The sequence below is a fragment of the Zonotrichia albicollis genome, chromosome 8 (assembly GCF_047830755.1).
Source record: "Zonotrichia albicollis isolate bZonAlb1 chromosome 8, bZonAlb1.hap1, whole genome shotgun sequence".
Lineage (NCBI taxonomy): Eukaryota > Metazoa > Chordata > Aves > Passeriformes > Passerellidae > Zonotrichia > Zonotrichia albicollis.
The window spans coordinates 37,685,298-37,707,941 of NC_133826.1; the positions used below are offsets into that span (position 1 = coordinate 37,685,298).

The window sequence follows — 22,644 nt, forward strand, 5'->3', positions numbered from 1 at the left end:
TATAAAACAGACCGAGTCAGTGAGTGAAGGAGTGTACCCACGGCGTGCGGGGGCAGTTCTACCCGTGTCTGAAGCAGCCAGGTGAGGCCCGGAGCACTGGCTGGGGCAGGCTGTGAGGGCAGGGAACACCCCGTGGAGTAGTGGAACAGGTGGAGAAACGTGGGTGAGGACATTTATTAATTTTAAAGGTGTTTAAAGGTGATGATGTGTGATTTATGTAGATTGTGCACATTTTAACCGTGCCTAGATGAACTCAGGGGATTCTTCTGCCCCCGCAGTTTGGACTTGGTCCCTGGAATTTTACTGTGTGCTGTTATTTTGATTGTGTCCAGAGTGTGTGAGGACCAGAAGAGGCTGATAAGCTGATGTGGGTAGATGATGAAATGTTGTATTTTGGGTTGTGTCGAGAAAAGTGGGCACTCTTAAGAGATACCCCTTTCCCAGTGAGTTTGTGTGGTTCCTCCCCCACACTGTGGTAATTTGATTGTGGTATTGTAGGCTTGTGTTTGTGGAGATTTTAGGATTTTGTTTGCAACAAGTGAAGCATTTTACGCGGAAAAACTGCAGTATGGTGATTTATGTTTAAGTGTGGTAAAACAAATTAAAGGAATTCGAGGAATTGCCGTCCCACAGCAACCTAAGCCCTGACTCTCGTGAATTTGAGATGCAGGGCGTGTCTGTGTCTGTGGGCATACCAGACTTTTTGCTGTAACAGGCATAGCTTTTTGCAAGGCAGCAAAGTGAGTGTCAGTAGAAACAATGCTTGAATTAGATTATGCGGGAAGAGAACTGGAAAAGAATGAGATTTTGTAAAGCAGAGTTTAGGTGGAAGAGACCAAGACAGGTACTTTATAATTTATGTTATTCTAAGGAAACCAAGGCTACTCAGAGAGCTCTAAGGAATTTAGTAGCAACTGGTCACGAGAAGCAAAGAAGTAAAAGGATGTTTTAATTATTAGAAAAGAGAGGTTCAAATAATTTAAGAAACCCAGCAGAAATCATTAAAGCTGAGTGCGTTCAGCCTATCTTATACCCCAAAACTTTGAATTAAGGCAAAGAGTTGGGATGGGGTAGAAAGACGGGAGTTAAGAGAATGGAATGTTTAGTAGACACGGGGGCAGCAAACTTAGTGTTAAATAAAGCCTCAATGCCTGTAACAGATGATTATGTTATGGTAAGGGGGCAACTGATCAATCTGAAAAATCATATTTTGCAAACCATCAAAATATTCATAGTTTTTTGTATATGCCCAACTCTCCAAAGGCCCTGTTGGGTAGGGACTTGTTGGAGCAGCTGGAAGCAAAGATCACATTTAAAGATGGAGAGATTATTTTAGAGGTAAAGGATCAAGAATATGGAGATATATTGAGCTTAATTTTAACAATTAGTGAAACTGAAATTGAAAATAAGGATGAAATTAACAAGAAAATAATAGATCCAATGTTTCCTGGGGTATGGCCCTCTAACATAGCAGGGAGGGCAGAGAATGCACCTTTCCTTAACCAAGTTAAAGAAAACAACAAGCTACAGTCAGGCAGCACACCTTGTGGCAAACACATGCACCCTACTAACACGTTTGGCATCTGAGCTACCCTAGTTTACTGTTTTAGATCTGTCTCCCTATTCATGAAAATTTTTGCACTCAAATGAGAAAACCCTAAAAGCAGGCGCAAAACCCAGATCACATAGATTGTGAAGGCCTCAAGGCCTTCAAGGCTTCAAAATTCCCCTGCTGTGTTTGGAGAACAACTTACAAAAGACCTAGAGTCCCGGGAAGCTCCACAAGAAGAAGGAAGGCTATTACAGTACATGGATAATCTCTTGATATCCACTCAGACAAGGGAAGCATGTGTTGCCTGGACCGTGAGCCTTTTGAATTTCCTACGGCTCCAAGGATACAGAGTATCAAAGAAAAAAAAAGGCAGAGGCGGTGAAACAGAAAATAATCTACCTGGGGTATGAGGTCAGCGCTGGGCAAAGGACTCTGTAGTCACTAACCTGGTGAACCCAGCTTCTTTTCTCAGTGGGATCAAGGAGAAGCAGCACGCCACGATTGCCTGTAGACCATTGAAGCTACTTACTCCAGATGCCCGGACTTGAAGGACACTCCTTTGGATGGTGCAGAGACGTGGTTCACTGCTGGGAGTAGCCACGTTGCCAGTGGAAAGCGACATGCTGGATATGCAGTCACTACCTGCAGAGAGGTAACAGAATCTGGACCCTTACCAACAGGCACCTCTGCACAGAAGACCAAAATGATTGCACTGATTCTTTTTCCTTTTGCCTTAGAAATGGCAGGAGGAAAGAGAATAAAATCTATACAGACCCATGGTATGCATTTGGAGTTGTGCATGCACATGGAGCACCTGGAGAGAGGGGGGACTGCTGACTTCACAAGGAAAGAACATCAAACATGCACAAGAGATGATCGGGATAGTCGGGCTGCTGGAAGCAGTTCAGCTGCCTGAAAAGGCAGCAATTATGCATATTAAGGCACACCAGAGAGTGAGCTCGGAATTGGAAGAAGGAAATGAGCTGGCGGATAGAGAGGCAAAGAAAGCAGCAAAAGGTGAGGTAACTATTGAAGGAGCTCTGATTCCAGGTGGACAAATTTCCCTTGAAGGTAAGCCAGAATACAATAAGAAAGCTAGAAAACTAATCAAAGATCAAAAAGGGACATACAACCAAGAAGGGTGGGCTACCATTGAAGGGAAGCTGGTAATCCCTTCCCATATCTTGTAGTCACTACTAAGGGAGGAGCACCAGAAAACACACTGGGGAATGGATGCCCTGCACACCTACTTGATTGAAAGAATCGTTGCCAGGAATTTATATGCCACTATTATTCAAGTGACAGTGTGATCTTTGCCTCCAGACTAACCCCAAAAATACCCCCAGACCAAAACTTGGTCAGACTCGGAGGGGCCATGGGCCTGGACAGCAGTGGCAAATTGACTTATCCATCAGAAGGCAGAAGCTGTTGTCCCTTCCTGGAATGATTTTTGCTCGGAAGTGATTTTCTGCCTTACAAAACCACCATCCACTATTGACTTTCACAGGACAATGACATTCTTACAGAGATACTGTCAAGTTGCCTTGTGTGCTTCTGGCTGCTTTTCTTGCTCTCTGGATAAAAACATCAGCCCAGCGTCTGATGGCCAATGCTGCGGGTGCTGCCCGTCTGCTGTGGCCAGCAGCTCGTGCCCAAACACAAGCGGGTGCCTTCTGGGCAAGGGGATGGACTGGCACGAGCAGACATTTTCCCTGGTGAACCTGGGAGGCACCTGGGCAGAAGATTGGGATGACCCTGGCATGAGAGAACATGTGGTGTGTCTCTGATGGTGCTGCCAGCACTGTGAAGGAACAGCCAAGACAAGCACTGGAAGCAGACACATCCTGCCACTTTCTGCTTGTGAGAGCCTGTCCGGATTTTTCCTCATCTGCCTCATGATCGTCATTGGGGGACCACTGAAGAGAAGACCCCCCTGTCTGAAATCTCTGGCTCCAAGGGAGAAAGTCATGTGCCTGAGACCTGAGAGCACAGTGCTAAGCCTTTGTTCTCACAGGTGTTGTTTGCTGTGTGCTACACTGAGCCCGATGAGAAGAAAGGGCACCGTGCCCTTTGTGCAACAACAGCCTTGGGAGCTGTCCCACCTCTCGGCCTGGCTGGACTTCTCCTGAGTTTCAGGTGGTCCCCCCACAGAAGACCCTCACCTGTTTTACAACCACCGGGACAGACAGACTGAGATGGAAGGAGCCTCTCCATCAAGGACTGAGACATGGAACCCCCATGTGAAAAGGCCCCTCTGCTCCTTCCAAGGACTGGGACCAAAACCCCCAGCCCAGGGCAGGTGTGTGGGGGAGGCAAGCTGACCAAAGCGAGATGTTTGCCTGCAGGTTGTGACCGCTGGACCAAGAAGACAATGGCTCTCGCTTACTGCTGAGAGCATGGACTACCTGTTACAACTGTTCCTTATTGTATCTGTATCCCCCCCTCACAATTTCCAATAGAGTTATCATAATAAAAACCTCTGAGTTAGCGAGAGACTTCGAGATCTCCCCGACGCAACAGGCGGATCCCAGATTGGACTGGACCAAAGGACTTCGTCTCTGCGTTTGGTAGCTCTATCCCCTCTCTCTTTCTCTCTCTCTCTCTCTTTTGTCTCTCTCTCTTCCCCCATCTTTTTCTCTCCCTTAATCCCTCTATCGCATTTTGCTGTGCTCATTCAATAAAGGTGCATTTGTTTTGATTATCATTGCAAACCCCCTTGTACCATGTCGGTTCTTTGTGCACCCTGAGATCAAATCCACGAACCATCACGAAACCCATGACGACGGATCGTCACAGCCCCCGAGGACCCCTCCCCAAATTCCCCCCCATAGCCCCCCAGCACCCCCAGACCGCGCTAAAACCCCTGAAGTTCCCCCCTGATCCTCCCCATATCCCCCCCAAACCTGCTCAAAACCCCTCCCCAAATTCCCCTCACGACCCCTCCAGGACCCCCCGTCCTTTCCCAGCGCATCCCCCGCTCTCTCCAGCGCCTCCCGCAGGACCCGCCCGAGCCCGGGGCAGCTCCCGGGGGTCCCTGAGGGGGTCCCGAGGGGCGGGGGGGAGGGGGCGCCCGCTCCATGCCCGGCCCCGGGGTCAGGAGGCGCTGCTTCAGGCTCGGCTCTGATTGGCTGGAGCGGCGCAGGGAGTGCGGGAGTTGCAGCGGGGGAGACGCCCGGTGATTGGTTGGTTTCGTGGAGGGCACGGTGACTGACATGGGGGGGCGGGGCGGTGCATGGTGTTTGGCTGCATGGGGCAAAGAAGGCAGGAGTTGCCGAGGGGAGACGCGCGGTGATTGGTTGGTTCAGCTCAAGAGAGGCGGGAGTAGCTGTGGGCTGCGTGCAGTGATTGGTTGGTTCGCCGCGTGAGAGCCGTGCGGTGACTGGCTGGATCAGGCGCACGGGGAGGCCGGTGTTCCTGAGGGGAGACCCACGGTGATTGGTTGGTTTGGGGCGGGGCGCGCTGCTATTGGCTGGGAAAAGTCCGGGACTTTTAAGGGACATTCCTGGTTCTTTGGAGAAAAACTTAAGATTTTTAAGGAAAAATTTCCGATTTTTGCAGGAGAAATATTCCCGGATTTTTTGACCCCACATGACCCCAAATAACGTAAATAACCCCCAAATACTCGAAATAAACCCCAAAGAACCCCCCAAAATTCCCAAATACCTGAAAATGCCCCAAATAACCCCAAGCAAATCCAAATAACCCCCAAAAAACGAACAAAGAAAACCAAATTAAACCCAAAAACCCCCGAATGATTTCAAGTACACCGAGAAAAATCCTATATACACCAACATAACTCCCAAGAACCCCAAATAATTCCAAATAAGCCCAAATAAACCCAAAAACTTCCAAATAAACACAAATAATGCCAAATAACCCCAAATAAACAGAAATAAACCAAGTGAAACCCAAGAAAAACCCTAAAGAGTCCATAAATAACCACAAACAAACCCTAAGCAAACCCAAGAAACCCCAAGAAACACCAGTTCTTTCGGTCCCCACCCTAAAACAGATCGGGACCAATCAGAACACGCGGCACTGATGACGATCCATTTGCTGGGCACAGTCTCAGAGCACTGGCCCCGCAAAGCGATTTTCAGCCAATCAGCGCCCTGCCCGACTCTGACTCATCACTTGCCAGCCACAGACCAAGGCCTCTCACTGCGGTAAATAATCACAGACCGCGCGGGGTAATTTCCAGCCAATCAGAGCGTGTCTCGCTGATGACTCATCAGTTGCCAGGAGCGGAATTTGGGGAGGGGGGGAAGGTGACCCTGGGGATGGGCTGGGGACCCCAAATTAATCCAAAATGGGATCGGGACCCTAAAACGGAGCAGGAGGGGCCTGGAGCCCCCAAAACCAAACACGGGGGAGGGGATTGGGGGAACGATCGGAAAGGAGAGAGCAGGGAAAAGAGGGGGGGTGGGACCCCAAAACTGAGCTGGGAGCGGAATGGGACCTCGAAATTGAGGTGGGAGGGGAATGGGACCCCCAAATAAAGCTTGGAGGGGTATGGGATCCCAAAACTGAGCTGGGAGGGGGAGGGGACACTCCAAATTTACCTGGGAGGGGGATGGGACCCCCAAACCAGATGAAGCGAATTTTGTTCCTGGAATATGTGAAGTAGTTTATGGATACACAAAAAGTCGATGAAGAGGCAACAAGCTGATGTAAGGGGAGAGAGGACCTTCGAGCAAAGGTTGTTATGGCCACCAAGACCCCCCAGTTATTTTCGGGGACATCCCTTAATTAATCTGGTTTTAATTACATCAGTCTGTTGCATATTCATAGACCCTCATGCATATCCAAAAACTAATCTACATATTTCCGGAACTATTTTACATGGCCCGACCTTGGGGGTGTCTCCCCATTTCAGGAGCCTCCACTGGAATGGAAAATATATACCCCCTCCCACTGATAAATAATAATAATAAAAAAATAAGAAGAAGAAGAAGAAGAAGAAGAAGAAGAAGAAGAAGAAGAAGAAGAAGAAGAAGAAGAAGAAGAAGAAGAAGAAGAAGAAGAAGAATTAGAAGAAGAAGAATTTGAAATTAAGGGGCTCTCAGGAAAAGATATTGGCGTAGAGAGAACAGTTCTTTATTAGGAAAAATTAAAAATACAAATGCAGTAGTAAAAACAAAAAAACAACAATGACAGTGTGAGAATTCTCCAGGAATCCAGTGAAAAAGGCTGATCCTCTTGGAATCCAGTGTGAAACGGGCTGATCCCCGGAGAACCCAGTAGAAAAAGAGCTGATCCTTTCGGAATTCAGTGGAAAAGCGCTGATCCTCTGTGAATCCAGTGGGAAAAGCTTGATCCTCTAGGAATCCAGTAGAGAATGAGGCTGATCCTTTGTAATCCAGTGGAAAAAGGGCTGATCCTTTGGGAATCCATTTCTTATCCCCCAAAGACAGGGCAAAGGCAGAGCCGTGGAGTTTTTATAGGGTATCCCAAGGGTGGAGTTGGGGTTGGGGTCAGGGGAGGAGTTCTTAGCAACACAAGAAGGGTGAGATCAAATTCCTGCCTCTTAGCAACAGCAGCACTCCACACAGAACGTGTCCCCAAATCCTAAATTCCCTCTAAAACAACTCAGCAATTATGGAACTTCAGATCTATCTATTTGATCAATTTCCTTCATTTAACCCAGTTTTGGGTGTTTTTAAAGGATGAAGGTGAAGCAGAGGCCAAACCAAAAGGCGAAGCAGCCAGGTGTGTTCCCAACATGGATCACAGGGAATGTGAGTGACCAGGGCTGTGCCCAAAGTGCCTCCTCCAGTGGGGGATGGAGCTGGAGCAGCGCACGAAGCTCTGCCCGCACTCGGGGCACTCGCAGGGCTTCCCTTAGTGCTGCCTCCATTGGTGTCGGGTCAAGTTAGAGCTCTGTGAGAAGCTCTTCCCACACTGGGGACACTCGTAGGGCCTCTCCCCAGTGTGGATGCGCCGGTGGGTGACAAGGTCGGAGTTGCGCTTGAATCCCTTCCCGCAGTCAGGGCAGCGGAAGGGCCTCTCCTCTCTGTGAATCCGATAATGCAGGAGGAGATGGGAGCTGGTCTGAAACCTCTTCCTGCATTTATCACACTCATACGGCCTCTCCCCGGTGTGGATGCGCCAGTGGGTGATGAGGTGGGAGTTGCACAGGAATACTTTCCCACAGTCGGGGCATTGGAAGGGCCTCTCCTCTCTGTGACTCTGATAGTGCCGGAGAAGAATGGACCTGGTTTTAAACCCCTTCCCACACTTGGAACACTCGTAGGGCCTCTCCCCAGTGTGGCTCCTCTGGTGCGTGATCAGGCTGGAGCTCTGACTGAAGCACATCCCACACTTGGAGCACCTGTATGGCCTCTCCCCAGTGTGGGTCCTCTGATGCCTGATCAGGTGGGAGCTCTGGCTGAAGCTCTTCCCACACTCCCCACACTCGTAGGGCTTCTCCCCAGTGTGGATCCTCTGGTGCACAATCAGGTTGGAGTTCCACCTGAAGCTCTTCCCACACTCCTCGCACGTGTGGGGCTTCTCCCCATCATGGAGCTGCTCATGGAGCACCAGCTCCGAGCTCTGGCTCCGTCTCCGGCCGCCTTCCTGGCCCAGGCTGGCTCTTTCCCCCTCAGATCCCCGCCGGCTGCGTTTGCAGCCCCTCCTCGTGCGGCATCTCCGGGGCTTTTCCTCCCCGTTGGCTTCCTGCACCGTGGAGCCGCTCAAAACGGCCTCTTCCACCAGGTTCTGCCGCGGGCATTTGTCCTCCCTGCTCTCCATGCTCAGCTCCTGCTCTGGGGGAGGAAGGACAAGGACAGGATGGGATTTGCCTCCATGCCACAGGCAAGGGCAAGGAGATCCCCCAGGGCTGAGCTGCAGCCGGGGCCGTGCTGGGCTGGGAGATGGAGCAGCACAGAGGGGAAAGGGGCACTGACTTCCTCCTCACCTGCCTCAGTGTCCCGGGGCATCTTCCTCTTCCTCGCAGCCTCCCTGGGGTTGGCAATGGGCAATCCTGGTTTGGGGAAAACAAGGGATGAGAGCGTTTGTAGGAGTGTCGGGGGGTAGGACGGTCGGGACGGACGGAGACGAGAGAGCTCTGCAGCCAGGGCGTGGAACTTGCGGGTTATTGCAAAGAGCCTGGGTGCAGGGCCCTGCTTGGAGCTGCCAGGCACAGCTCGGAGCAGGTCCGAGAGAAGAGAGGGGTAGAGAGGATGAGAGGGTAAGAGAGTAAGAGGAGAAGAGCGTAAGAGTGTAAGGTTCCTGTTACAATACACTAAATCTTCTTCTGTGTTGAATGTTCTATTTCTCACTAACCAATCTAGTACAAGATACAAATACTAGAGCATTTACATACAGCCTGTAAAAATCATTACATCACCATACTATGTTACATTTTAAACTCTAAAAACTCCTCTTTGGGTCCCTTCTATTGAGCTAGTGGGCTCTGCTCTGACCCTTGGATCTGTCTGCAAGCAGAGGGAATTGTTTCATCAAAAGGGGATTACCTTCAGTTGGGCCACACCATTGTTTTCCAGTTGTTCACTAACTGAGGAATCTCAGAGCATGCTTTCATTTCAATCTTCCTTACACATTTTATGTTCACAAAATCTTTTGCCAGACAATCGTATTTGCAAGGCTTTCCTGTTTCATCTTCCCAAAAACACATTCAGTTTGAAGGTCCCTCTGCCCAAGTCCATCTCTACAAGTCATTGGCCATCTGGGCTCCAGAAAAACCTCCCAAACACCCAGATTCAGCCCTGAAAATGCCTCCCAAAGGTTCCCTGTCCCCGGTCCCTCCTCTCTGGTGTTCAGGCGGTTCCCCCCTGTCCCAGCTGCTGGGGGTCACGCTTGGATTGGGGGTCCCCTTCTCCTCGGTGCCCACCTTGCCCAGGCTGCTGGCAGTCCCAGCAATGCCAAAAGCTCCCCATGCTTCGCTCTCCCCATTTTGGGATGCCGGGGCTCTTTGGGCTCCCGGGCTCCCTTCTCCCCTCATTCTCTGCTTTGGGCTGTGAATGAGACAAGGGCTGGTTGTCCCAGACTGCCAAGTGAGTGCTGGAGTCTCCCATGCTGCGTTTCCAACTTTCCTCGAGGGAAGCAGCCAGTAAAGAGACACAGCGAGTGAGAAGAGGAGTGAGAGAATCCCCCGGGGTAACTGGGACTGGGTCTCAGAGAGGGGCTGGACCCCTCGGAGCAAGGGAGCAGAGGAGTTTCCGAGCCCAATCCACTAGGAAACGCGACAAAAGGGAACCCTAAAAATTCTGTTGGTTTCAGGGATAAGAGAGTCCAAGAGCATTCAGAATTAAAACCTGCTGGGTTGAGAAATTAACATTCCAAGAGCATCCACGGTTGTGCAAAATTCTGCCGGATTGAGGATATGCTCAAGAACATCTGGGATTGGACAGCACAGCTGGCTTGAGGGATATCCAAGAGCACCAGGACTGGCCAGAAACACCTAAACTTGTAATAGGTAATGTGAAAGTGCAGCATATGGTAGAGATAATTCATGCTACTAATGTATAAAATATTGTAAAATCCACATTATGTCTTTTGACCATCCTGGCCAGGAGCAGTGTCTTATTCATATACATCCAGTTCCTGGAGTTGGTTGAGATAAACATCGGGGTTTTTAATGAAAGAACAGAAGCTTCCAGGGCGATAATCGCTGGCTTCCCCGGGTCACCAGCCAAGAGTGATTAACGCCTCGTCGATTACAGCTACCACAATGATGCACAGCCCCACCCTGATGCATGTGAATGCTGACTTCCCCGGAGTCTACTGACAACATCAGACACCGGGACTGAGTCTTTGTCCACCTCTGCACAGGTAAAGCCAAGGTTATGCATGGGAAGAGACACAAAGAACATTCGGTCATCTCTGCCTCGAGCAGAATAAACTGTAAAAGAACTCGCTGCCGTGTCAGGCAGCATTTGTGAACAGGGCGAGACTCTGACATTCGCAGGTCAGATCCGTGTTCACCCAGCACCGAACCCGGGCTCGACGCTGACCCTTGGCTGTGGTAGTGTAGATGACCGAACTTCAGTCTTGCAGACAAATTAATAAATCTTTGCTAAATTTTCTTATAAGTTTGGCTCTCGATTTGATAATTTATAACAAAAGGTACCTTATTGTTGTCTTGTTGTGTGTGAGAGTGAGTCACACACAAAATCAGCCTCAGCTTCCCGGGCGGGTGGGAAGGGGGGCTGTGGAAAGAGGAGTGTGTGACCCACAAATAAGCCATTGTTCTCCTGGGCGTGTGGGGGCTGTGGCATAAGGTACAGGTGACCTGCAAACGGGCCATTGTCCCCAGGGCGTGTGAGGGGGCCGTGGCTAAAGAGTGTGAGTGACACACAAATCAGCCTCACAGGGGAACGGCACCGGAGGCAGCAGAGTCAGGGCCCTCCCAGGAGGCCCGGAGATACTGAGACCCAGAGGCCACCCCAAGGCGAGGGGGAGCCACAGGAACCCGCGATTCTCTGTCAACAGGGATCCACTCTGTGTCCTGAGGGTGGGAAAGACAGAAACAGAGAAACAGAAACAGAGGCAAAAGATGAATAGAGAAGATCTTGAAAAATGAGACAGAAAACCAGTAAGGTGGATACAGGGGACAAAAAAGAAAAAAAAATTAGTCCTTTGGGAGTTATGTTAGCTAACAGAGATACACCTCCTGACAAAAGGAGAAAATACAGGGTATGTAGTAATGGACGGGAAAAAGATGCAAACTATGGAAAAAGGGAAATTAACCTTAAACTAGTAAGCTCAAACTTGTGAATTATATACTTTAAAAAGAACACTAGAATATTTAACACAAAATAAAGGAACTATATATACTGATTCAAGGTATGCCTTTAGAGTAGTACATACCTATAAAAAATTTGGAAAGGAGAAAGATTACTTAATTCAAGAAGAAAAGGACTAGTACTGAGGAACTTATTTTAGAGGCATTACAATCACCTAAAAGAGATAGCTATAGTACATATTATGGAACTCCAAAAGGGAAAGACCCCAGAAAGAGGAAGAAATAATTTGGCAAATCACAAAGCTAAGGATGCAGCAGAAAATGGAGCTGAATGAGTTATGTTAATATTAACAGTAAACGAGGAAAACATGGAAATTCCAAAGTTCAGGGAAGCTGAAAAAAAAGAATTAAACAAGACAGGAAATGAACAAGATAAATCAGGGAAATGGAAACTTCTTGATGGAAGACAATTACTTAATAAAATGTGCTTCTAGGCAAGTATTAGAAGACAGGCATCAGAAAACCCACTGGGGTACTCAAGCATTGTGTGATCATTTTTTAAGGAACTATGGGTGCACTGGCATTTTTGGATTTAGGATGTATCCGTAATTTGCAATACGATAAATAAAAAGGTGATGCGAAAAACAACATTAGGAGGTCCTGAGTTAGCTCATCGACCATTTCAAAGTATCAAAGCAGAAGTTTGGATTTGCTAGGCTCTGGATTTATTTGTTAAAAAAACCCATTTAATGTAGAAGAAAGAGAATATGCCATATATTAGACAGAGGATTTTAGAAGAATAAAAATCTTTGAAGTATCACAAAGAACCGAGAAAAAACAAGAAAATAAAAAGGGAAATGAAAGGGAAGGGAATAAGAGGAAAAATCAGAAAGGGAGTGGAATCCTCTGCAGGTCATGCCCCCTCCGTTCGCGGCCGAGGCGCCTGTCCCGGTCCCGGCTCGCTGCCCGCCTCAGCTCCGCCTGCCCCGCTTTCCATCCCAGCTGCGGCCTCACTGCCCAGGGCAGCTCCACCCGCCCCGGCGCTCTCGCTCAATTTGTGTGCCCCGCTCCCACTGCCTGGCCCGCGACCGCTCTGCCGCCCATGCTGGGGAAGATGGGGGTTGCTCTGTCCTGCCGCCTGCTCCGAGGTCACCGCGTCCAACGCACCCAGGGGGGGTCCCAGCCATCCCATCCCCGGCTGCCCTGCCCGTGCCACCTGCGCTGGGCACCGCCGCTGCTGCCGGGCTCTCCCACCTGCCTTTGCTCTGCCGGGAGCTGCCGGATCAGCCGCCATCAGCCATGGGGGGGCTGCCCACGCTCCGCCTCGGGCTCCACGGGAAGATCCCCCTCTGCCGATTCCGGCTGCAGACCCTGCCCACACTCCCACCGAGCCTCGGCGGGATATCCTCCCCTGACCACGTCCTGCTCTGAGTTACATCCCCGTGGTAACCACAGCTCCGGCTGTTCAGGGAAACTCTCTCTCTCTCTACAGGAAGCACCTTATCCAAACACTAGGAGCTCAGTTTAAAGGCAGCCCTCTCCAAATTATTTCTCAAAACACGGGAGAAAGGCTATAGAAGGTAAAAAAGTGAAAGAGTCAGATGAAGGGATTGCTCTATTTCCGTTCAGAGAGGTTCCCATGGGAGGGATGCGCTGCCCCGCCCCGCAGGAGCCACCAGCGCCCCTGCCGGCCGTGCCCGGAACTGCACCCAAGGGGAAAGCGCCGCAGCCCAAAGGCCGGGACTGGCTCCGGGCTCTGTTTGCTGTCAGTGCCGCAGCTGTTGCTGTTTGTTTGCTTTATTATACACACTAGTAAAGAACTGATATTCCTATTCCCATATCTTTGCCTGAGACCCCTTTGGTTTCACTAATCTAAAAACTAAGAGGGAGGGGATTTGCATTCTCCATTCCAAGAGAGGCTTTTTCTGCCTTCCCGAGCAGACACCTCTCTTGTAAAGCAAGACAAGCACCCACAGGCACTGAGGGGCCTGCAGGAGGGGCACAAGAAGGCCCTGCAGCACTTGGGCACAAAGGCACAGCAGGTGAGTGCAAGAAGGGAGCAGCAAAAGGCCAAGCTGAAGGCAAAGGCCAGGGCACAGTTCCTACAGCCCCTGAGGGATCAACCCCAGGGCCCAAGGGGGCCCCAGCACCCAGGGCACGGCTCGGCCACAAGCACCTGGCACAGGCATTGCCTTCCTCGGCAGGGGAGAACCCACCCAAACAGCCCCTGGCAAGGAACCAGGGCTCCAGCTGCACGGCACAAGGACACTGCAAGCACCGACAGCAGTACCCTCAGGACTAGCAAGTCCACCCGTTGATGGACATGGATTGGCAGGGCTGTCACAGCTCCCATCACACCAGGGACCCTCCACACTGCAGCCCTTGAGAACATTCAGGTGGGTCTGCATTGAGAGGAGGCATTTTCTGATGGACACAGGGGCCTCTCAGTGCACTCTGAATCTTAGACCTAAGGGGGAAATTAGTAAAGGAATATTTTAATTTTTAAGGGAATGAGTGGGAAAGATGAGCAGGTATGATTTGTTCAACCACTATTAGATGCTGTGGTGGATCGGTTTGAATTAAATGAATTGCTTTTTCTTCCTCCTGTGGTTGTAATTAACTAGGAAGGAATTTGTGAGCTGGATTTTAATACTGTAAAAGGGGATACAGAGGCTAGTTGTTTTCTACCTCTGAGTGAAAAGATTGACAAGGCCTATGCTGAAGTGAACCCCAATGCGGGGCAGTCCCAGGGAAATAGGGAAAATTAGATATGGAGCCTCTACAAATTCCTTTAAAGCAACCAGGACAGGTGGTTTCCAAAACCAATACCCTGTTCCAAGAGAGGGAAGGAAGGGCTCACAGCCCGGTATTGAGCCCCCGTTAAAGGCAGGCCTTTTGGAGCCAAGGATGTCTCCCTACAACACTCCTATCCTGCCAGTCAACAAACTGGATGGATGGACAGGAGGAGGAAACTCAGAATTTTGAAGTGTTAAAATAAAGATTAACTGAGGCAGCTGGCCTGGGCCTTCCAGACAGAGAAAAAGAATTTGAATTATAGGTGGATGTTAAACAGGGTCTTGCCAAAGGAATTCTTGTGCTAATATATTCAACTCTATATAGGATCTCCTACAGTTCAAGTCTGGCATCAAGTAAAGATCTGACAACCAAAAGCCTCTACTTGGATGAGCAGGGCTCAGTTATTACAGTATGAAACTTGTTCAATGGCACAGGAGGACTCAGAACTGAGGACAGGGCAAGGGTTTAACCCAGCCTCCTGTTTGAACAGCCTGGAGAGGGGCTGGCAAGGAACCCAGGACTGCACTCAAGGGACAGAGCTCCAGACCCAGGCTGGGACAGATCGATGATGGGACATTCCCTGGCCTGAGGGAGAAAATATGTTTGTGGATGGCTCTGCAAGGGCAGCAGAAGGGAAAAGAGCTACAAGACAGGCTGTTATTAAGGAAGGGGAATCAGACACAGCGCAGGTCACCGCCCCATGCTCAGCTCAACCCACGCAGCTGTGGGTGCTTGTGAGAGCCTGGCACTGAAATGCCCTGAGCAGGAAGGCTTCAATATCTTCTGCTGACACCATGGCACCTAACAGGGGGGCAAAAGCAATTCTCACTGCTTCAGCAACCACTGGAGCAGATATCAAGGGATATTCTCCCACAGCAAGCTGGGCTGGCACACAGCCTGCCCTGGCACTTTGCTGCCTGCCAACACCCAGCCAGGACATCGGCTCCTGCCTAAGGAGTGCAAAGCAGCACCACTGGTGGCCAAGGGGCCCATGCCAAGTGTCCCCGAGGCCAGAAACAGCCGCCAGCACAGCTCAACAGGGGGGGACCCCTCAGCCTGGCCTCAAGGGCTCTGAAGCCCCGGAGATTTGCACTTCCCGCCCGCAGCAGGAGGATGGGAGGCCGCCCCTGAGCCTGCCCTGAAGGCAACGCAGCAGCAGCCAGGGCTCCACAGCGGGCCAAGCCCCTGCGCCTGCCCACAGATCCTCAGCTGGAATCCTCTGCAATCCTGGCCACCCTCCTCTGCCATCTCCAGCCACTGGGGCCAAGCCTTGCTGCCACTGCTGCAGCTTCAGCGCTGCCTGGGCCTGCACTGCCACAGCTGCTGGGGAACACCAGGGCACAATTCCACTCTGGGGCTCACTGACACCCACACTCTGGGCTGCCTGCCATTGCACTGCTGCAAAATGTACCAATTTCCGTTCTTTTAAACCTTATTTTTCTGCTCAGGCTTGGTTTGGTTTTGCCTTGGGGAAAGGAATTTTAAAGGTTTTTTTTAAGGGGTGTTACACCACTCAATGGAGATGAGTTTAACATCTGAACAGACTGGGAACAGCCCAAAAGATACCCACAGAGATAACGACCAGCAACAAAACATCAACATTGCCCAGCAGCAAAAGGCAGCCAACAGCTACCCCAGACACTGCCCCGGCAGAGCTTGAGACACCTGGGCTGGAAAAGGCTGAGAAGAAAATCCAGGAGTGTGGAGACCGAATTCACATCAGAGGGGAAGAAATCCGGGTCCAACAGGAAACCAAATACTAAAAACTTACACAGCTTGGAAGCAATGAACATTAAGGCAGTGGATTTAGATTGGTTCACACTACATAAAGTCTAGGATAAAACGAGTAAAACTCACATGGCATGGAATGATTTTCTCCGCACAGCTGAGCTATTTGTGAAAGAATTTACTTCTGTTGCACATGCAGGCCAGAACCAAGGAATGCCTTGACTCTCTAACACTAAAGAGATTCTTTCAGCGACAAAATAACGATTTGAGAAAAATTTTGCGTAATATTCCCACTTTACATTTTTAGGAAGGTTTGGGACAGAAGTGTGAGAATCAAGTTTGGGTCTGGGTTTTTCCACGTTCGCCTTTATGTCGCATTTTGCAAAATTGAAGAATTTTAACCATTATACTTTTACTGGTAAACAGTTAATAATTTATTTTGAAAAAGCAGATTCTGGTGGGGCACATGTGACTCACCAGATGGCTGCCCTGGAAGAGAAGCTCCATTCCAGGCAGCCTGCAGAGGAGCTTTAGAAATGCAAATGAACACTGCTGGGCAAAGTGTGGACAATGCACCTGGGTCTCTTGCCTGGGGCAGGAATTGGGCTGATTCCCTCTGCCCCTCACCCCAAGCTCTGCCTGCTGGCACTGATGGAATTTGCACAGCTCAAGGCAGAGCCCAGGGGGAGGATATCTGACCCTGCAACACAAACGGGTGAAGCTGCAAAGGGAAACAGCACATGGAGAATGTTGGGAAAACTTCACTATAAATAAATGGGGGGAGAATCATCCCTCTGCGCACTCCAACATGTGCTGTCACTGTCTGTGTTATACAGGGTATATTAGAGCATTGGGGATTTTTTGCTACCAAAAATTCAAGGAAATCAGTTGGGAATCCGAGGATTTGATGATTTAGTTAGACAAAAGCAGTCAATTGATGCAGCCCTGGCTGGAGAGAGCGGCCAAAAATGGGGAAAACCTGAAAGGCTACCAGAACAAATCCTACAACACCATGGACCAGGCCCTGGGAACCCAAACCAATTCATATCAGGAGCCACAGAACCCATTTCTCATTTCAATGGCATCATTAGATTACAAGCTGTCCTCGCAATAATAACCAACCAGACAGCTCCAGCTCCTGACCTTCCTGCCGACCAACCCACTGAAATGAGGAACAGTACACTTAACCATGGTATGGGATCAGATCATCTGTTAGCAGAAAAAGGAGGAGTTTGTGGAAAATTACATGACACAAACTGCTGTTGGCAAATAGATGATAAAGGAAAAGAGGTGAAACAGATAACAAAGGAAATAGGAAAGCAGCTCATGTACGGATTCAAATGCGGAAAGAATGGGAATGGGACACGGTTTTGTGGCTCCCCGGCAGACCATGGGTTAAACGAATGCTGTTTCTCCTCTGATGTGCTATAGCAACTCTCATCTAGTTACCATGCTCCACACCTTGAGAGTGCAGCTCATTCACCAGGTGAGGGATGGGCCAGGGACTTGTAGATAAGAAAGTAACGGGCGAAACCACCAGCTTCAATAAATGTTACTAATTAACACGGATTGCTGCTCACAGAAAGTCCTGCTAAATTTCTGAACTTCCAGAAGAACAAGGATTTTACAGAGCCATGAATATCGGCTGTTTTACAAAAGTGGGGGTGCACATTAACGAGGACGTGCAGTTGGCAGATCGGGAGGTCTGAACCTTCCAAGCACCTCAGCCAGTGGGCAAAGGGAGAGGGAGATGAGGCCGGGAAAATGAGGACAAAAAGAAGGCTGCGAACTACAACAATGGCAGAGAGCGCACGGCAAATGCCCCACGGCCTCTCTCTCTGCTCAGCAATAAAGTCACTTTTAAAGGACTCCTCTGTCTCCGCTGGGCACAGAAACCTCCGGCCACGGGAATTTCCTGCACTGCCCCGGGCACGGGGCAGCCCCCTCTGTCCCAGCCACAGCAACCAGGCCGAGCCAGCGCTGCTCCGGCAGCGGCTCCAGCCGAGGCAGCGGCCGCAAGGAGACCGCAGGCAGCCGCTCCCGCAGCGCCCTCATGCCAGCGGCAACACGGGCCGGACACGGCACAACGAACCCGCCTGAGCCCCCTGCCGCCCCCGAGGCCCGCAGCCAGCCCCGAGCCCCCGCACAACCCAGCGTGGCTCCCACCTGCGCTGCGGCCGCCTCCGAGCTCCGTCGCCGCCTCAGCGCGCTCCGGCCGCTGCCGCCTCTCGCGGGGCCACACACACGCCCCCGACAAGGGCGCCACTGCCCAGCCACGGCCGCCCTCAGCCTGCCACCGGGGCCCTGCTCCGCCCCGCTCCCACCAATCAGCGCGCCACAACCACGACTGACGGCACCATCGCCCAAACACAGCCAGGGGCGGGCTCTGCGCACGACACAGCCCCGCCCCGCGCTCTCTGGGCCCCTGGGCTGCGTGAGGGCGGAGCCGGAGCTGAGGAACAGCCCTGGAACGGGCCCGGGCCGGAGGGGATTGAGCTGAAAGCACAAACAAACTTCTCCGCAACTCCCGCCACGGCTTTCCCGGCACTGCGGCTCCGATGGCTCCGGCTCAGCGGGAAGCCGTGGAGCCTCACTTCTCCTATCCTAATTAGGAGCATCAGGGCATCGCTTTGGTTTCCCCCAAAAAGGGAAAACCGCCCCAAACCCCTGTGGATGAGTGGGGGAGGGGAGAGATTTCTGGCGGAAAACTCCAAAAACTCAAAGCAGGATAGTTAGGAGTAAGTGTAGACCCTTAAATCCACCTTTCCCCCACGCCTCCCTCCTCCCAGCTGCACCTCCTACCCTGGCAGTGCTGCAGACAGGGAATGGGGCCGGGCTCAGTTCATGCCCCGGGGCTTCTCCCTCTGCTCAGGGACAGGAGTCGTTCCCCTGCTGCACCCTGGGCTCTCTCCCACCGGAGACTTCTCCAGGAACTTCTCCAAGCTGAGTCCATCCCACGGGGCACAGTCCCCTCCAAGTGCTGCAGCGTGGGTCACTGTGCCCCGGGGTCAGTCCTGCCGGGACAGGCTGCTCCAGCGGGGCCCTCTGGCCATGGGGTCACAGCCTCCTCTCAGGCGTCGCCGTGCTCAGCGTGGCTGCTCCGGGGGCTGCAGGGGGATCTCTGCAACCCCATGGATCTGCAGGGGAATCTCTGCAGCCCCATGGATCTGCAGGGGGATCGCTGCAGCCCCGTGGATCTCTGCATCTGGCACTGGCGTATTTGGAGGCACCAGGAATAGGCTGAGCCCTGCGTGAAGCTCTTCTCACAGTCCCCAAACCCTTCCCAGCACATGGAGGGTTTTACCTCCTCACAGCTCCCCGGGCTGCTTTTGCAACCCCTCCTCGTGTGGGATCTGTGGGGCTTTTCCTCCCCGTTGGATTCCTGCACTGTGGAGCCGTTCCAAATGGCCTCTTCCACGAGGTTCTGTGGCAGGGTTTTGTTCTCCCTTGTCTCTGTCTGCAGCTCAGTGCTTGGGGGAGGAAGGACAAGGAGAGGAAGAGACAGGGAGAAGGGCAAAGGAAAAGGCAGGAGGAGAGCAAGGAACAAGAAGGAACAAAGGAGGAAGGAAATGGGAAAGGAACATGGATGGATGAAGGACAGAATTAAGAGAGGAAGGAGGGTGCACAAGGAGAAGATGGGATTTGCCTCCATGGCAGAGGGAAGGGGAAGGAGATCCCCCCAGTCCATCCCTGGCAGGATGGCGTTGGCAGTGAGGCTGTCCTGCAGCGATGCTGGGCTGGGAGATGGAGCAGCAGAGAGGGGAAAGGGGCAGTGATTCCTCCTGCCCTGCCTCGCTGTCCCAGCCTGGAGCGTCCTGGCGCTGCCGAGGCCCTTGGAGCGTCCGGCACTCCGGAGCCCGAAGCTCACGGCTGCTTTATAAAGCTGACAAAGTCGGCAGGATGGGTCTGGGTATGATCTGCAGCAAACTGGGTTTATTGGTACAGGAACAGGGCACAGAGCTGAACAGGGCCCAGGGACAAAGACAGGGTTCAAGCTGAGGGCACAGGGGGTTTTTATATGGGGTAGTGAGGGTGGAGCTGAGGGTCAGGGTCCAATGGATATGGGGGAAATGGGGCAAAGGAGGGGTTAAGGGTTGAGTCAGCTAATGGGGAAACAGGGGCAGAGGAATGCAGTAAATTAGGGCCAATGGAGGGACAGAGAGGGAGACCATTCTAAGGACTAACCAGAAATGGGTAACAGGGGTTGAACTAGGGTAATTAGGCAAACGAGCAATTGGGGTAACATAACTTTCCATAAATCAGCATGTGCCTGCAGAGATCTATGGGAGAAGCAAGCTTCTCACCATAACCTTGAAATCTACTCTTCTTGTTGGGGACCAGTCCCCCTTGGGTGGGAGATTAAGACTCCCATGGGACTCCACAGCAGTGCATTTTCCTTTTCCTTGCAGCCTCCTTCTCCTCCGTCCGAAGTTTAGGATTGAGAAATCCTGGCTTTGGGGGAAGAACAATGGGTGAGCACCTTGGGTTTTGTGAGAAAGGAGCCTCACTCTTTAGAATTTTTGAAAGTTTAATAAGGAATAATAAGGGACAAATCAGTAACAGCACTGGGTGCTTGGCGATGGCCAGAGGCACACCGGTTAACCACAGCAACTCTTCTTGTCTAGTTTTTCCATTTTGTTGTTCAAATACATATTCATAATGGCTATACATATTCAAACATTTCTTTGAACTCGTTTACATGTTCCTGGAATTCTTTAAGTTGGGTTGACCCCCAACTCGCCATTTTAGAGCACGTGCAGGAATCGTGGATTGCTGTTTTGACGGTTGTGTGTCACTGCCTCACAAGGGCCCCTGTTCTGTGGTTTCAGCAGGTGACAGTTATTGACAGTGGCAGGGTCAGTGGCAGGGGTCCTCATCACATCCCTTCCTGAAATGTTATCTGACCATGCAGAGGGTTTTAGCTATTTCCACAACTACTTTAAATGAACATCATCTACTTCACAACCATCTCTGAGTTATTATTGTCAGTTATTTACAAAAATAAAAGCAGTTATTATTTCACAACTACAGCTATTTCTGCAAAAGTTAACATTATAATGGACAACATATGGCATCCACTGTAATATTTTGCAAAAGTCAAAACTATAATGTATGTTTTTCACTCTGTCCACAGACTAAAATATCATCCACAAATGATGTTCTGAGGATATGAGCTACACAGGGGCCAGGGCATTGGCCACAAAAAGCTGACAAATTATACTGTAGGAAAAGGAGTTAAAAGTGATTACAAACTGTACTCTATCAAACTCGGTGTGATTAAGAATATTTTGCAGAAGTCAATAGATAATAGCAAAAGCCAACACTACCCAGTTATTTATAACAAAGCCAGGGCAGGTTTTCCCTTGCATGGAGCACTTGGGCCTTCCCCGGGCCCCTTCTGCCCTCGTGCAGGGCCGGTGGCATTTTCCAGCACACCCAGTTTGTAACCAAGAGCCGGGTGCAGCCCAGAAGGCTCCAAGCGCCTCCTTCCAGGCTGACTCTGAGGTGCCGAGGCTGCTCTGGGCTCTGCCAGGGCTCTGCTGGGGCTCAGCTCTGGGCCAGGCTGGGCCCGCTCTCCCCTCACATTGCTCCGGGCAGCTGAGGCACAGCGGGACAAGGAAGGCACACGGCAAGGCAGTTGAGGGTTAAGAGAATTTTTATTCAAAAAACTGCCATAACAAACAGGCTGTCCTAACTACTGTAAACTAACTACAACTGCTAACTACCATAACTGACTACCAGTGCTAACTGCCATAAATAACTAGTTGTCCTGACTACTGTAACTGAAAGCTGTCCTCAAGGGCTTCATCTCCTCCACTGCTCCCTCAGTTGCTTTGCTGCAGTGATCAGAGGGTTCAGGCTGGAGAGAGGCTTGGCTGATGATAAAAATGGGTGCTGCCCAAAGGATACAAAGGAAAGAAATGAACTGTTACTTTCCAGAGTCAAGTTCCTCACAGGCTCTGTTGCAACAGGACAAAGGGACATGGTTTGAAACTCAGGAGAGGGAAGCCGGCTCAGATTGGATCTAAGGAAGAATTTTTTAACCAGCAGAGTGGGGAAACACTGACAGAAGGTGCCCAGAGATGTGGGAGGTGCCTCCTCCCTGGAACCATCCAAGCTCAGGTCAGGCTGAGCCCCCTGAGCTGCTTGAAGATGTCCCTGCTCGCTGTGGGGCACCAGGCCCAGATGAGCTCCAAAGGAGCCTGCCCAGCCACAGCAGGTGAGGATTCTGCTTGCTCTGCCTGTGGAACGCAGCCAGACTGGAGACTGTCGGAGGGGGCCCCACAAGAAAACCCCTCCCTGGCGCTGCTGCTTCCCCTGCAGCCCCTGGCCCTCAGCTGCAGCAGCTCCTGGGCAGCCCAGCGCCGCTCCTCGTCCGGCTCCAGGCTGCACTCGAGGCAGTCCCGCAGCAGAGCCGACAGGCGCCGGGGCTGCTGCAGCTGCGGGCTCCCGTTCTGCCGGATCCGAGCGCGAGCCTGCAGGGAAAGCAAACTCAGCGCTCTGCCAGCTCCCTTCACACCCACACGGGCTCACATCCACCCCGGGCCTCAGCCCCAGCTCCAGGGGCACTTTCCTCCCTGCCACAGATGCTGCTCACAGCTCATTTTGCTATGCCAGCCAAAAAACCCAAACCCTGGGGCTGCCACAGCCACTGCAACATCCAAATGATCTCGCCTTGAGAGCCAGTTGCATTGGCTGACTCTGTTAGTAGGAACCTCCATCAGAAATAACACATTTTGCTTCTCCAAATGTGGACACCAGCTTTACAGGCCATTTTCCAGAGTCAGTGTGGTCTGCCTGTGTTATTTCAGAGGATTCTTACATCAAGTGCATCTCTGCAGTGCCACTGACACTCAAGTAA

The 22,644-nt window shown here is 51.2% G+C and overlaps 1 protein-coding gene across 1 annotated transcript; it reads right to left on the minus strand.

The window, feature by feature from the left end:
- Window positions 1-6,740: 6,740 nt before the first annotated feature.
- LOC141729898 (uncharacterized) lies at window positions 6,741-18,059 on the minus strand. The gene is made up of 3 exons (XM_074546556.1): window positions 17,949-18,059; window positions 8,469-8,534; window positions 6,741-8,316 (listed from the first exon to the last, which is right to left on the minus strand). The coding sequence occupies exons 2-3, from the start codon at window positions 8,488-8,490 to the stop codon at window positions 7,394-7,396; spliced, it is 945 nt and encodes a 314-aa protein (XP_074402657.1). The 5' UTR covers window positions 8,491-8,534; window positions 17,949-18,059; the 3' UTR covers window positions 6,741-7,393.
- Window positions 18,060-22,644: the final 4,585 nt, after the last annotated feature.

Bases quoted from the DNA above. Each gene is read 5' to 3' on its own strand.
- LOC141729898 (XM_074546556.1), bottom strand. From the start codon at position 8,490: ATGCCCCGGGACACTGAGGCAG. The intron at 8,317-8,468 runs GTGAGGAGGAAG...TTCCTCCCCCAG, and splicing joins GCCCCGGGACACTGAGGCAG to AGCAGGAGCTGAGCATGGAG.